Below are 16690 nucleotides of genomic sequence, written 5' to 3' on the forward strand. Positions count from 1 at the left end.
AACTAGCAAATCCTAGGAAACTATAGATATTATAGACTGTTCTTAGTGCTTCCTATATATATATATTGCTTCTACTTTTTTAGGGTTAATATATATATCTTTACTAGTATATATAATAAAGCTAAGATATTTAACCAAATCTTACTTAAATTCTAACTTACTAATATTATATTATAGCTCTACTTTCTTAAGCTTCTAGAGTACCTTAATAGAATTATCTAAGTAGATAATAATATTATTAATATAAGCAGATATAAAGTTATCTAGATACTTCTATAATATCTAGTTAATAAACCTTCAGAAAGTAGTAGGTATACTAATAAGACTGAACAGTATTATATTCTATTTAAAAAGACTATATTTTATATAAAATACTATCTTCTACTCTTTACCTAGTAATACTTATACCTTATAAAATACTATAATTATATCTAGCTTTAAAACTAATAGTATTAGTACTATAGTAGATAACTTATTTAGATAAAGTTTTTATCTAGTAGTTTAGTTAGTATCTTTTATAGATAGAGTAGCTCTTCTTTACTTATACTATAGAGAAGTCTATATAAGGGTAGTTCTTTAATATTAATTTAATCTTATTTAATAGTATTTTATTGTTAATTTTTAGTTAATAAGATAGCAATATATCTGCTAGTTATTAGCTAAATATATTAAGCTACTTCTAATACTAATAGAGAAATTTCTCTTTGATAAAGACCTTATCTTTTAGCTAAAAGATAGCTTTTTTAATATTATCTAATATAACCTTTCTAATTTATAGTTTATCTATTATTATTATCCTATGAAATAATATTAAATATCTTTTACTAATACTTATTTTACTTCTAGTTTTTTTTATTAGCAGGCCTAATAAAATAATCTTTTTAATTCTAATATTATATCTTTTTATAAGATTTTATATAGATATCTATATATTCTTAATCTAGAGTAGGCCTAGGATGATACTATCTATCTAGTCCTTAATAATATATATAGATATCTATATTAAAGTAGATAATATAAATAATTCATCTTTAATTTACTATAATACTGTCTAGCTATTATATATATATCTTAATATATAGAAGATTAAAAGACTTAATAAGTATGCTATTAATTATTATATAGCTAATATAGCTATAGTTAACTAATACTTCTATAAACTAAGTCTTATTAAATATAATATTAACTATAGTAGTTCTTTACTTTTATCTAATTTCTTAACTCTCTTTTACTTCTGCTTATAGCTAAGAATAGGAGCTACTCTATTTCTAATTTACTTTTATTAGTAGATATATATTTATTACTATATATATTATTCTTAATAACTAGCTCTACTTTCTTTATATAGATATTTTACTTTAGCTTTCTCTCTAATCTAGTAGTAGAATAACTCTCTTTCTTTATTAACCCTATAGTACTAAGATAGTTTTCTAGCCAGAAAGTAGAGAGATAAGGATATTTAGTAAGATAGTAACTAGCTTTCCTATATTAGTAGTATTTCTATTCTAATAATAATCCTAAATTTTATTCTTACTAGCCTATTAGGCCCTTTTAATTACTTTTTAGTATAATTCTATTAGTAGTTTATATATACTTTAGTTTAGTTAGTAAAGATTATTAGGGTTTAGTCTATCTTATTAGTATTATTTACTTTAGTAGTTTAATAAAACTATAACTTACTTATATTTAAGTTATCTATATTAGTACTGATTTTATATAGATAGCTAATTAGGGCTATAAAGATAATAGGAATACTATAATTTATCAGTAAATTATTTATATTTTATTTAATATTTCTAATAAGATCTATTACTTAGCTTTATCTAGCTATTATAGGATACCTATATTAGTAAATTTCTTCTCTAATTATAGTAGGAACTATAAGAATAAGGTCTTCTTTAGCTATCTTAGCTAATATAGATAATAAGTAGCTTTTATTTAGTATTTAGGTTACTATAGATACCTTCTAGATACTCTAATAGGTTCTTTAGGGTTTTAGTATCTTAGTAGTATTTTATATATATACTAGTATTCTTCTATATAAGTTTCTCTAGTTATAAAAATATATAGATAAACTAGTTAGTCTTAGAACTAATAGTATTACTATTAACTACTAGCTTATTCTCTATTACAATTTACTATATTAATTAGTTATTTATACTTTCTATAAATAGTAGTAGGTCTAGAAGTCTTACTTAGGGTTATTAAGAAGGCTTAACCTAAATCAGTAGTATAGAGAAAGATAATCTTTTAGCTAAAAGATCAGATCTTTTCTTTGGATCTTTAGGCTTCTTTTATATATTCTTCTCTATAGCCTTTACTAACGCTACCTCTAGCTATTCTATATACTTTTTTTACTATATAGTTACTTAGTAGTATAAGGTTTATATATATATTAGCTACTGTATAATTATATCTAGTAGGGTTTACTGTTATAGTTCTTCCTAGAGAAGATCTATATCTATCCTAGGATTTATTATTAAATTAATAATAAACTATACAGATAATTCTTTTAATTATTATATCTAAGAATATTCTCTTCTAGGACTTTTACTTTATCGTTAAATTAATATTAAATTAATATTAATTTAGGGGTATATTCTTTATATACCTAAGACTTTAGAATTTTTGCTTTATAGTTAAATCAGTATTAAATAAGTAGTAATTCAGGGGTATATTCTTTATATATCTAGAATCTCTAGGGCTTTACGGGTAATTTTATAATTACTGATTAAATCAGAAGAGTATTATATATAAAGGGCTGTAACGATAACTATTTAATTAGGGCTAGGCCTATATGCTGTTTATAATAATCTTAAAGAAGAGTTGTCTATATAAGCTTCTACCTTATTTTCCTGTAGGAAAGGGTTATATAATACTATATAATATCTCCTCAGGCCTGGGCCTGCTATACTTATCTAAATATTATTACTTTAAATACCCAATATAATCTGATTAATCCTAGGGTATTCTATAAGCTTTATTAAAATAATATAGCTCTACATTAAGGAGGTATTATATAGTAGGTTTGCTTAAAATTAGACTAAACTATATATTTTATATTCTTAATATATATAATTTGACTAGGACCTTAAGATATTTAGGATTAATTTAATTACTATTATCCAGAGTCTGTATATAATACTATTTTTTAGTTAGCTTAGCAGATAGATATCTAATTTATTAGACCCCCTGATATTCTTAGATATATAGTTTCTGATTAGGAAGTCATTATATTATTTTATAATTTTAGTTATATAGGAATACAGGTAGCTCCTAATCTAATTAAAAGAATAAAAACTACTACTTTATTTAAAATTAAAAGATAAAGAACAAACACTACAGTAAGTAAAATTAAAGAAATCTGTTATATTAAATTAATAAGTTAAACTTATAAAAACCCTAGATTTTATATACAATAAAGATTAAGGTTATCTTATTAAGTAAAAATAAAATATCAAATATAAGATTTATATACCTTATAACTAGAAATACTTCCTATATCTTTTAATTATTGGCTATAGTAACTATTGATATTTTCCTCTGTTACTAGATAAGCCTCTCTGTAAGATTATATTTAAGCTTATTAAAGCTATTTTAGAATATGATATACTAGGGTTAATATCTTACTCCTTAATAATTTTGCTATATCTCTATAGATTACTTAAGAAATATAGCATAGAGATATACTATTAGCTTTATCTAACTCTCTATATTAAGGATTATATTACTATGTTAATTCTAAAACAGAGATTACTTTTATATCCTAAGAGTACTGATATTATAGGGGTTAAGTAAGAATTTAATTATAATAAAATAAAGGATATATTAGACTAATAGATATATAAAAAGAATTTCTTTCTTTAATAAAGAACAATAATAGTATCTTATTATATACTGTTTATATATATAAGCTAAGGTATTTTAGGGTATACAATATATTAAAATAGATCTTATATATCAAGTAATTATAGATAAACCAAAAAAAATTTTATTATATTATTTAACTAAGATATACAAAACATTAATATATATAATATACTTTTATATATATTAACAGTGTAGAAGCTTATAGAGTTCTTTTTATATAATTTATAATGGTTACTAAGTTGTTAAGCTAGAGACCTATGACTAGATAAGGATATTAGATAGTAGAGATCAGATTAGACTGTCAGTATATAGACTAATTCTTAAGAAGCTTAAAAATTCTAAGTAGTTATAGGATTGTAAATTTACTAGGGCTTAGGTAGATATTAATGCATAGATAACTCAAAGAGGATTTATCTATAAATTAGCCTTAAGAGTCTAGGGTATTATATACTTTAAATCCTATAATAATTTATTCTTCTTTTTTTTAGAGATAGTTAACTTAACTATTAATAAAGGTTAGGATTAGGTTAGATAATCTAAGCTAAAAAGTATTATCTTAAATAAAGGCCCTAGGACAGATCCTACTTTTGGTATATTTGTATATAGATATAAATAAAGTAATATTATCTCCTTAATATCTTTAAGATAAAAGCTTTCATCTAAAAATTTTTATTTCTCTTATCTTTATCTTCTTTGATCTCTTTCTCTTTATTATTAAATTATTATCTTTTTACTATATCTACTGCTACTATTGCTGCTAGTACTACTACTACTCTAATTACTATTATAGGTCTTTCTATAGATACTAAGGATTCTGTTTAATAAGGAGATTATTATATAGCTAAAGATAAAGATTATACTAGAGCTAGAGATAGAGATAATAATTAGGAGTATTATCAGTACTATATCTACTGCTACTATTGCTGCTAGTACTACTACTACTCTAATTACTATTATAGGTCTTTCTATAGATACTAAGGATTCTGTTTAATAAGGAGATTATTATATAGCTAAAGATAAAGATTATACTAGAGCTAGAGATAGAGATAATAATTAGGAGTATTATCAGTACTATATCTACTGCTACTATTGCTGCTAGTACTACTACTACTCTAATTACTATTATAGGTCTTTCTATAGATACTAAGGATTCTGTTTAATAAGGAGATTATTATATAGCTAAAGATAAAGATTATACTAGAGCTAGAGATAGAGATAATAATTAGGAGTATTATCAGTACTATTATTAGTCTTTATTCTCTTTATAATTAAATTGTCTATCTTTCTTTTATATTTTATATTAAACATATAGTTGAAGCAGCTCTTTATTTTTCTATTAGTACTATTCCTATAATTAAATATAACTAGGACTATTCTAATTTAATTATCTATACTTTATATAAAAGAGATAGTAAGATTTACTTTTAGATATAATACTTTTCTAATTTATATTTAATTTAATACTAATTTATCTAGATACCTTATAGAATCTATAGTAATTTATACTAGCTTTAGTTAATCTTTAACTAGATATATAAAGTTTAGAAAAGTAGTACTATATCTATCTAAAGTATAGAAAATAAGACTATAGTTATAGAGAGATTTATTTACTTTTTAGTATCTTTTTAAAAATAATCTCTATCTATCTCTTTTAGTATAAGCTTTAATTTGATATATAAAATATAGATTAAGCTATAGAGATATATACTATATTTATTATTAAATAATAAAAAGAATTAAATACTAAGGCTAACTTATCTTTTACTTAGTCTTTTAGTTATCTTAATAATTTTCTATAGCTATAGATTAATAGTACTAATTTTAATCTTTTATAGAATATTATCTAATTTTTTTTTCTTAGAGATTATAGTATAGTTTAAATATAATATAACTCTAAATAATATTATTTTAGCTCTAGCTATAGTATATATTATTAACTAGATCTAAATACTTTTAGATTTATATAGACTTCTATAATAGTTTTTATTCTTTATCTAACTTATACTTTTTTTTATAGTTAAATAGCCTTATTTAATAGAAGTTTAATAATTTTTCTTTTTATTATTACTTTAGATATAGTTTAAAGAAGTTTTAAAGAATTTTTATTATCTTTAGGATATAGTTTTTTAAGTTTATTTCTTTCTAAATAAAGATATTATATTTTTTATATTTTCTAAATACTCTATAGATTCTTATTAGTTATATTCTAAGAATTATTTAGTTTATTTTATATAGTAGTATAGTATATTATTAAAGATTTTTCTATTTTATATCTTTTTAATTTTTTAAATCTTTTTATCTTTAAGTTTTAGTATTAGTATTAATAAATTATCTTTATTTTAGCTATTCTATAGCTTAAGAAAAAAAAAATAAAGAAAATATTATATAATTTTGAATATTTTTCTAATAATATAATATAATATATCTAAATACTAATATTTATAGAAATATAGAAAAATCTAATTTACTAAAAGAAATAATTTTTTTTCTTTAGCTGTTGACATACATGACAAATAATCATTTTCAGTTCTCACTGCTAATATATTCAGGCGTCTAACCGGTTGGCGACATCTCAACATACCCTGGATATGCAAGCTTGACCAGCAGCGTATCGAATGGGGATTATACACCATACGTGACTCAGTTTGTGGGAACTCGTGTATCTTGGGGTGACTTGCCCGTAGCAACCAACCTCACCTCATTCACCCCAATTGCCACCCCTTCTACCGCACCTCTGGCAAAGAAGACACGCTTGGATTGTGAAGAGTACAAAGACAACCTTTATGGCTCAGTGCCTTGTGACTGGCTTGCTCTAGGTGTCAACCTTCCAGACTTTGCCACCTGGAATCCATCGTTGGATGTATATGATTGCATGTTAACAAATAATACGCGATACTGCACGCTTCTAGGGACCGGGTATAACACAAGTAAATTGAACACCACAGTTTTGCCTTACGTAGATGTTCCATCCGGCGCAGCCGTTAATTCGACTCCAAATTGCTACAGCTGGTATCACACGTCAAAAGGTATGTTCCAACACCGAAACTTTCCAAGATACTTCAAGTCTATATCTGCTGACATCATGAAGCAACACCTTGTGATGAGATCCTGTCATTTGCCAATATCGCCTTCGATGCATTCTATGCATGGAACGTAAGTAATTTATTTTCCGTGCATGTGGTTAGTGTATACAGGGTAGCTCTTACTAATTCATAACGCGAATTAAGTGCCCACCAAATTGCAAGCAATCTTGAGATGCTAACCACATATCCCGCTTGATACAGCCGAGCGTGAAAAGCGACTGCTCAAATATCTGGCTGAACGTGTCTTATTGTATAGACGGTGACGGCTTCGATGACACCTCTTACCCGAGTTCTAGTACCCAAACTACTTCTACTCCAACTTCAGCATCATCATGCACGGGTGCCTCCGCGACCGCTCCGGGTCCTACCCAAAGCGGCATTCCATGTGATTGTAACAAATACGCAATGCACGATGACGGTAAATTCCTACTGGCGATACATTCTACGCTGCTGCTACGGGGTTCTCATGTTATTCTTAGATGTTTATTGTCAGGGAATGGCAGATAAGTATGATATTACTCTCGCTGAGCTTTATAAGCTCAATCCCGCTCTTAATGGCGACTGTAGTGGGCTGTGGGCCGGTTATGCCTACTGCATTGGAACTCCAGGCTTGAGCACATCTGTCCCTGCCACCACGACTAATACCGCCCCAACCGCAACTTCGAGTGGAAATTGCGCGAATGTCACTCCACCGAAGTATCTGATGCATGATAAAGACGGTCAGCTCCCTCATTGCCTTCTTCCTAACTAACGACGTGCTGAATTATTATCTCTAGGAGTCTACTGCTATGACATTGCGCAAGATAGCGATATAAGTTTGGACGAGCTATGTGAGTGGAATCCTGCACTCAATGGTAATTGCAGTGGGTTATGGCTCAACTATGCATACTGTATTGGAGTGCAATGAAGCACATTGACGTTGTGTGGCATAGCCATTGGCATATCATAGAGACCTCGAATCAACACTTGGGATTTATTCCGTTTTTCCAGCGCAACGAGCCGACCTGAGTAAATTGAGCAGACAAGTCTTGGAGCTGTCAGCGTATGAATGTAATTTGTAAAGATTTTAATCGGGACCCTTGAATTCCCCATTCAAATTCGCCTGTATCTGGTTTTTACTACTCCCCCCCCAAGGACAAAAGAGAGGGGAAAAGGGGGGGGGAGACTTAGACCCTCCCGAATGACGATGATCTTTTTTTACAAGGAGTGGAAGTTGAGTGAGTCATTGATCACTTCCTACCAATCTTGGAGTGAATCGCGATGCATATCTTCCCTCGCCGGAATCCACTACGGATTATGATGTACCCTCATGAGTAGTAGCTTCGGCTATCGTTGTTGTTGAAACAGGGCCCGAGCTTTCGCCCCCGGCAGGCCCCGCCGCCACTTGTGGACCCTTAAGAAGCTTAAAGACCTCATAAGACCCTGCGGGGTCAAAAGGAATGCATACATAAATATATGAAACAATGATCAAGTTATTATCCCAGCGACGTTGCATTCGCATACCGAGCTACACTAGAATCTAACCAACCACCAGCGGAAGGAGACCTCGGGATTGAACCCACAGGATGATCATATCGCTAAGTGCAGCATTAGTTAAATTAGCAGCATGCAGGTACGATCTTGGCATAGAGACAACCATAAAGAAGTACAAACTGGCGTGATTCGGACCGTTGACTCGATTACGTGAGGTGGGAAATCATTGGAGTTTTCGGCGCCTCACTCGGGCGTATCCAACGAATCGTGGATGTTTTCTGACGTCGGAGCTTTGTTTTCGTAGCTAAGCTTGGTAGCGTCTTGGCACGGATAGTCCGGAAATGAAACCTTTGGCCCCAAATCCCCTCATTAGATCGTCTTGTGTATACTCGTAGTGTTGTTTCCCCTGCTCAAGTCACCTGTTCATCGCAGAGGCGAGGGTTTCTAGCGAAATATCCAGGTTATTACCAGTTTTTACACGTTCGGGCTAGAAATCTACCTTACCCAGGTTTACCATCGTATCTGCTTGAAATTTACAATATCATACTGGTCCCCACATGTGACTGAGGCAAACAATGAAAAGCGAGGCAAGACATACAATTTAGACTTCCAAGGTTGAAATTAGGTTAGTGTTGATATCGCAAGCAAATTATCGAAGAGCTATTGAGGAATTTTTGCGCAAAGGTAATGGTCCCATGAGTATATCTGGAAGACTCCGAGGGCTTGACATCAGGTATATTCGTCGAAATCAACCTTGGAAGGACTATATTTCCATGAATCACGAATATCATACTGTACATTCAGGGTGACCAGTTGTATTTCTTGCTTTTTACACAGAACAAGAAACAAGTCGCGAGCTAAAGAACCAACCAGTAATGCGACGAAAGGGATTCCACTGTTAGCCCCTCTTAGTGTGTATGTACATGCAGGGACCTTTCGCTTCTTCCTTCCGTATTGTTGGCATGCCAAGGCATCCAGGGCCACTCGCGGTGGCGAGGCAGGGCGGCCCCACCCCTTGTGATCCTGGCAACCCCTCAACCGTCGGCTTGCTCCAACCCAATTCGCTTACCCACCTGCGCATCAATCTCTCAAGACTTACTGCGGGAGTACTATCCCCATGGTCCATCCCAGCATTGCTCCCCATCTTCCTCAAGAGATATTATGTTTGATTGCAGAGCACCTACAGGAACTAAAGGCCTCTCTGGTTCCTTGTACTCGAGTATGCCGTCAATGGCAAGTCGGTTTCGAGCCCCTCATTTACGCTGAACCGATCAACGTTTTCAGTGCCGATGGTGTCAGCAAGGAAGGTTGTGGAAGGGCAATGCCATTGAGTCACTTTCAGAAAGTGACCTCTGGCAATGGAGTGGCACGACGAGGTCTGATCCGTCATTTGAGCTACCACATTGTTGTGCCTATTGACCTTGCGGATTGGCAAACCCGCAAGCAAAAAGGATATAACCTGGAGAACAGTGTACGTCAGAATAATGATATTGCCTTTCAGTCGGCAATAGTTGATCTCTTCAACACTCTCACACTGTGGGATCCCGATTCGAGGCTTTCACTTGACTTGGCGTTGTTGGGTCGCGAAGAGGGAAAGGAGCCTCGCACAACTGATTTCCCCATTGCGGGTGACTATTGCTATAATTATACAAAGGGAAGAACTATGTCAGTGACTGTCTATCGGGCAAGCTTTCCAGATGACGGGCTCTCCCTTCTTCCGGCTGTCGCGTGTATCGATCGTCTTTTCTTTCATTATGATTACCCTTGTCATCAAATATGGGCCGGATCCGCCATGGAAATTGCTCGGCGTTGTACAAGCCTTACAGAGATCATACTGGACCTAAATGAATACATTCGCCCGGATCACATTGAATATATTCAAGCAAGGCGTCAAGGTAAGAGAATACCTACATAAAATGCGCAGCGAAATATCTGAGAGCCGAAACGCTGACACTTCGATAGCTGTGGCCGACGGTCTTTTGACCATGCCACATAGCCTGAAGATTTTTAATTTCCGTAACCAGGATGAGAGCCCATGGAAAGAAATGATATCTGGCTTGAATGTTCTACTTTCGGATAACGATTTCCTTTCTCAGAACATTCTAAATCTGAGTCTATCGCTCAGAGAATTAAAAATACGCAACCTTTCGCTCACACCAGATTTCATGTTTCCTTTGGATACAGAAAGCCATCCCTTACCGACTTCCCGATCTCTCTACTGGCCTTCATTAGAAGTGGTAGAGCTAACTCATGTACCTCCAAGACTTCCATCAGGTATGTTCATCAACTCGCCATCAGCTGTTTAACCGTGCCCTTCGTTTGAAAAATAGTCTTCGGCCAGGCAAGAGAAGTCGCATTCCTCATCTTATTAACAGTCTAATTATGTAGGCGAGTGGGTTGCTCATCCAACACCTGAGGGCCAACTCAGAATCGATGAAGTTGAAGACTGGGAGTTCATCATATGTGACCTTGAAGAAGGCTTAATTGAGCGGCCTATTTTCGACCGCGAACATTTCCACCGAACTCTCATTTCCCTCGGCCATGCAGCTCGCCATATGCCATGTTTGAGGTACATAAAATATCGTCTCGGTCATACCACTCATTTTGAATTTGAATTTGAACTCGATAGCTCGTCGGGGGAGGCGGAGTGGCTGCTTGATTCTCCTTTTCGACCGGATCAACGGGTAGCGGATGTGTGGAAATTTCCACTAGAGGACGAAGATGTGAAGTTACCTCCAATGTCAATCACTATTGCTGACTGGAGTCAACATGTGGCTGGATCTCAGGGGAACACGAAGGAATGATGTGGTGAGGAAAGGCAGATGAGTGCTGTAACACTTAATTTGGCACGGTCCAGTGGGTGAAACGTGGAATCGGAATATCTTCCTACATTAAATGCCACCTTAGTTTTGCGATAAACTAGTCAAATTAACTGACATTGCTCTGCCTTCACAAATACTCAACCTATACTACAATCTGGTTTAGTTATCCAAAGGCAAACTTCGCTTGGGAATTCAGAGTCTCCTCCGGTTGCAAAGACATTGCGTTCAGGAGGACTCACTGTGTCATGGGAAGGCAAGAGGTAGGCCAAAGATCAAACAAAGGGATGATTATTCTGCAAAATTGGATTGGGATAAATCTGTGGACGTCCAGGAGTGCCTTTGAGAAGACAAAGATGGAGAAAGAGCGGACTCTGTGCTGTACAGATGGTACTATAGTTGGAAATTGTCAATGGCGAGGAGGCAGGGGACTGGGAATGCCTTGTTTCAGCGGATGCGAGATTAACGAGACAGAACTCATCCAAAGCTCTCGCTACCGCCTAGACATAAAGTCTGGAAAGCTCGACTGTTCAGGGAACACTTATGCTAGTTTTTACTGCTCTGCCTTCTCAGCTCCTCCTGGTGGGGTCAGTTCCGAAGTAGACAGCAACCCGGATAGCGAAGAAAGTGACGATGACGATGACCCGATCATAGCTAAATTCGGTGACCAGGCCAAAGCTACTACAGAGGCGGGTACCGAACAAGTCAGATTAGATATTGCTGTAAAATTACTCTGTACGCTGATTATAACTGGCATTGAGGCCCTCCTTAACGGGGCAGAACTAGCGGTTCCTTTTTTTTGGTATATCGTCGTTTCTTTTCTTTTTCTATTAAACTAGTCTTGGGGAACAGCGCTAATTTCAATTTAGAGGAGATTACAACCGGCCTTGAAAGCTTGGTAGAAGTATTTGCCAACCGATTTATCATCAAAGCATGCAGCAACCTGGTCGAGAAGGAGGGCAAAGCTACAATCAAAGCCATCGAAAACAAGCTTAAGCCCAAGAGAGTGACCAAGAGACCAACCAAAACACGACCTCCAAAATCATCACATACATCAGCGAGAACACGAACTACAGATCAATACAGTATAAAGAGAGCCGACAATCCCAACTACAAGCAACGAAAGAAGTCTGCCCGCACGACAACGGAAATCTCAGATCAGCTTCAAGGGCGCACAACGAGGACTATCACACTAGACTGCAATAGATACCCTCAGCTGTACTGGCACTACTCCTCAGTAATCAGTAACAACCTACACTCTGCGTATATAATGTGTCCATACGCCCCTGAGCCCTATACAAAGCGTGGGGCAGTGGACGAGCAGTATAATAAGCATAATCAGTACCTCGTTAACGCAGATATTAAATATCAGGCGGATAAGTAGCCCGCTGCAAAGTATATTAAGGTAAATAACGGCTACAAAAATTTGGAGGGACATAGGAACCGAGTTCCAAAAGATAAAAAACAATTTATTCACCTTCTGTCTCAGACCCAAAATAGAGCTGCTGGCCAAAAATTCAAAGGTTGTCCAAAAATAGCCAGAAGAGAAGATGTTCAAACTATGATCAGTTTAGAGGCTCCGGCGCACAGAGGAAACCTGTATACTAAATGGACACAGGTCAAGGCAGTCTATACCCGGGACGTTTTCTCAGTTTCGTTTGACAATTATATCGCTACAGCAGACGGTGATAATAGCTTGACCCTCAATAAATATACAAATCTGAAGGGTATTAGGGACAAAACCAATTACCCTAGTTATCCGCTTCTCAACCGAGATCCATGGTTTAAAACCGAGCAAGGAGAAGAAGAGATACAATACCAAGAGCTCTACAATCCGGCAAATAGAATAAGAAAGCGAGACTTCTTGCTCAACCCCAACAAGATCGTGATAGTCGGATCTAATTTAAGCCAGAGACCCACAGACGAAGAGCTCCGCAAAAATTTTAGATTAATTCAATATAAAGATAACTGTGGACAGAAGATTACCGATCTTAGACAGGTTAAGCCTAATCTGAGAGTTCTGCACCCTTCAAGCTCCAGTTTGATGCCTATACCCGCCATTACCTCAACAATATCCGTATCAGCCTCTGTAACGGACGATATAACAACAAGTAAGCAACTCAGCAACGTTGCATATACGGTCGTACTCAGTAAAAGAAATTCGCAGAGATAGTATCAAGTATAACAATAATCTTTTTTCGGTAGCTTCAGGCGGAACTATAGTTAGCGAGTACGATCCAACGTTTTAGTGTTAAACCAAAACTTTAAAGCTCCCGAGGAAAAAGCCTGCTCATAACCTGAATATAAAATCCTAAGCGTTAATTATAGCCTTTATCTAATGTAGTACGTAGATATTTAGACTAGCTTTAGAAATATATAGTGTTAGCTACACCTTTCTTTAACCAGCATTACTCAGTTCTAAGAATCACTTTTATTAGTAGCTACCAGAGCATTTAAAGTCCTAGCGACCCTCAACAATTTTATTCCCTTACGATTGAATACCATATCCGAGTCCTCACAAGACCCATTACCGGCGCTGGCAATCGTTAGAATCTCGCTGAAATTCCCGGAGGATACAGTATCTCCAGAATCTTTTTAGAAGATGCTAATAGATAGACGATACGCATCAAAAGAGTTCCTAGCAGACCGGCTAAATATCAATACACATTATTATTCTAATCCAAACCGCTATAATACTCTATCTAATCGTGGCGGCCACTTTCTATCTAAAGATCTCAGCCTCTTTGACGCACCTTTCTTTTCCATTACAGCCACTGAAGCCACGGCAATAGATCCGCAACAGAGATTAGCGCTTAAAACATCATATCAAGCTCTAGAGAACGCAGTTATTGGCATAGAGAGGGTTTATAACTCAAACACTTACATTTTCATAGGGTGCAGTAGTAATAATTACCAGACCATAATAACAAAAGATAACTTAGATGCCCAGAAATTTGCCGCTACAGGAACATCGCCTAATATGCTGTCCAATCGCATAAGTTGGTTCTTCAGTCTTCAGAACCTAGTATTACTATCGATACTGCATGTTCAAGTAGCTTAGTAGCGAATGATCTAGCCTACAAGTTAATCTAGAGCGGTAAAACAGTATTATAGATTTTTCCAGTTCAGAAGCACCTAGCTGCAGGGGTTCTGTAAGCCTATGCCAAGGTCTATCTACACTATAAGGCTTACTCTAGAAAGTCACTGCTTCTTTCTTAGGCTGTTCAGCTCGTAATGGTGACTTTTGGATTACAACAGAAAAGTAGTAAATTTGAAGGTGTTCAGGAAGAAGTATACTCTCCCGAGAAAGACTTTTATCAATAAACTGTTTATATCCCGCCTCCTCTATCTCTATAATACAAGAGAAGATAACAAGATACTTCTCTGTATCTAGAAGCCACTCGCGACCATATATCTTTCTAAATAATTCAAGACCCCAGCGGGGAAGACACGGCCATCAGCATTTCCAAGACAATATATAGAGGCAATATATAATAGCGAAGTCTAAATTTAAGGGCCTAAAGCTATTTCCAGGACTGTAGTAATCTTAATCTATAATAAGACCTTCGATCAGACACAATACTTCTTTATAGTCTGATCGTCCAGAATCCTATATATACTTGCTGTCAGCGCGATAGTTACGAAGTCCAAAGCCAATATCTAGCTTTATCAGTCGTACGGCATTAGCCACATTCCTCTGCTTTCTGGCCTATAAAAAACCACACCGACGGACTAGAGCATTAAAGTTGATCTTCTATTGTACAAATACTTTCTCAGCGCTGTTTATAACTAGAGAAGCTTTATCGTTATACTAGCATCCTGGCAGACAACATTTGTTAAGCTTATCAAAGCGCCAATTCATATAGCTGACCAAGTCTACCAATCTAACTCTAGCCTGTTGGATCGTATCAAATTGATTACCTAGCGTAAGATCGCCATCAATATTGACAGGATTTATAAGAAGCCTATAGTTCTTAGCTGTATCCCTATCAAGCACAATGGTACATAGTGAACAGAGAATCAGTCTGATTTCAGTCTCTATAAAGTACGAATCAATTATTTTATCATCGAAATCTGATAATTGGTTTTGAATTATCTTGTTTTCGATCCAGGATTATAAAATCTAAATGCCATTTGTGATATAAGACCTAGATATTGTCATATTGCCCTGAAAGTATTCTAGATATACAAACAAAATACTGATCATAGCAACCAGAGAAATTATATTCGGTTGTTTCATTATTTTTTATACAGTACCACGGATGGCTCTGTTATAAAGCCACATAGGGGAAGTTAAGCCAAGGCTTACAAGATTTAAGGTCTTCTCCTTATAGGCGATGGCAATAGTAGTAAGGGTCTAACAGATAGCAGATTCTTTAAGGCTAGTATAGAGAACACTGGGTTGAAAGAATACGCCATTAAAAAATCCTGCTAACTGCAGTGCTATCCTATAGAAAAAGAATTCTAAGGCTTATGGTTCGATAGGCAAGTCAACTTAAGCGGTAGGGGCCAGGACCCTAGGCATCTCCACAAAAGGCATAAGTAGCTGATAACCCTGGCAATGGCGACCAGAACGTGAACATCTATTTCATTCATAATTAATTCAACGCAGATCTCCTTGGTCTTTGCATTTAATATTTACCTAGCACACACTGGTTTCTCTTCGTCACATTTAAGTCGTCAAGCCCTAGAATTTATAAGCAATCTTTCTATTCATCACACGGTCGGCACACCCTCCAAATTTGAACTAACTTACAGATAATGCAACCTATACGTACTCTACCACTACATACACACTTAACTTTAAAAACTGGTTGGTCTTTGGTTTGAGCCATTTAAGTCTTTTAAAAGAGCTAGGAAGTAGAAGGTCTTTAGCAAAGAGCTAGGATACAAGGTAAGGCAAGATCTCCAATTCCATTTAACAATAAAGAGGCGACTTAGAGGCGATTAGCTCAATTTGTGTTTAGTCTGCATACAGCCTTATACATTAAATAATATTTCATCCCAATACTCTCTTCTAAGTTAACGAAGAATCGCTCACAGCATCAGGTGAGTTTCAGGATAGGGGAAACTACGTTGCCGTTCAAATGTTTCAAGTTTTCAGAGACTTGCTGGTTCGCAGGCAGTAGGCTCGACTCTCATTCTTTTTTCCCCCATAGACCCCACAAAACGCTAATTTACATACAGAACCGCAAATTTACAATTTCAAACCGCAAAACTTATCCAATTAGGAGTCTTACTACTCTAGCAAGTAGGTATAATTATATTCGTGTCGATCATCACAGAGAGAACAGTATTATATTTGGGTTTAAAAATTGTTGTATTCCATAGGTCAACCAGAGAACACCAAGTGAAGAGAAGATAGCAAGTCTATTTATATAGGCAGAGAAAAGGATAAAGATTAATAGCAGAGATTAGTTAATATTAGACCTCGTCCCTTATCGC

The 16690-nt window shown here is 34.8% G+C and overlaps 3 protein-coding genes across 3 annotated transcripts; all 3 read left to right on the forward strand.

The window, feature by feature from the left end:
* Nucleotides 1-4097: 4097 nt before the first annotated feature.
* On the forward strand, nucleotides 4098-7860 carry N7481_008900 (LysM peptidoglycan-binding domain-containing protein; the record flags this gene model as incomplete). The annotated part of the gene is made up of 6 exons (XM_057268119.1): nucleotides 4098-4100; nucleotides 6515-6896; nucleotides 6959-7023; nucleotides 7155-7371; nucleotides 7433-7672; nucleotides 7730-7860. 6 exons carry the CDS (start codon nucleotides 4098-4100, stop codon nucleotides 7858-7860), a joined length of 1038 nt encoding a protein of 345 aa, XP_057118796.1.
* A 1683-nt stretch (nucleotides 7861-9543) lies between these two features.
* On the forward strand, nucleotides 9544-11230 carry N7481_008901 (F-box protein; the record flags this gene model as incomplete). The annotated part of the gene is made up of 3 exons (XM_057268120.1): nucleotides 9544-10321; nucleotides 10389-10700; nucleotides 10815-11230. The coding sequence occupies 3 exons, from the start codon at nucleotides 9544-9546 to the stop codon at nucleotides 11228-11230; spliced, it is 1506 nt and encodes a 501-aa protein (XP_057118797.1).
* A 452-nt stretch (nucleotides 11231-11682) lies between these two features.
* On the forward strand, nucleotides 11683-12629 carry N7481_008902 (uncharacterized protein; the record flags this gene model as incomplete). Its single annotated transcript, XM_057268121.1, has 2 exons — nucleotides 11683-11980; nucleotides 12085-12629. The coding sequence occupies 2 exons, from the start codon at nucleotides 11683-11685 to the stop codon at nucleotides 12627-12629; spliced, it is 843 nt and encodes a 280-aa protein (XP_057118798.1).
* Nucleotides 12630-16690: the final 4061 nt, after the last annotated feature.

The sequence above is a fragment of the Penicillium waksmanii genome (assembly GCF_028829765.1).
Source record: "Penicillium waksmanii strain IBT 27052 chromosome Unknown utg000008l:1.0-5622682.0:1.0-5626561.0, whole genome shotgun sequence".
Lineage (NCBI taxonomy): Eukaryota > Fungi > Ascomycota > Eurotiomycetes > Eurotiales > Aspergillaceae > Penicillium > Penicillium waksmanii.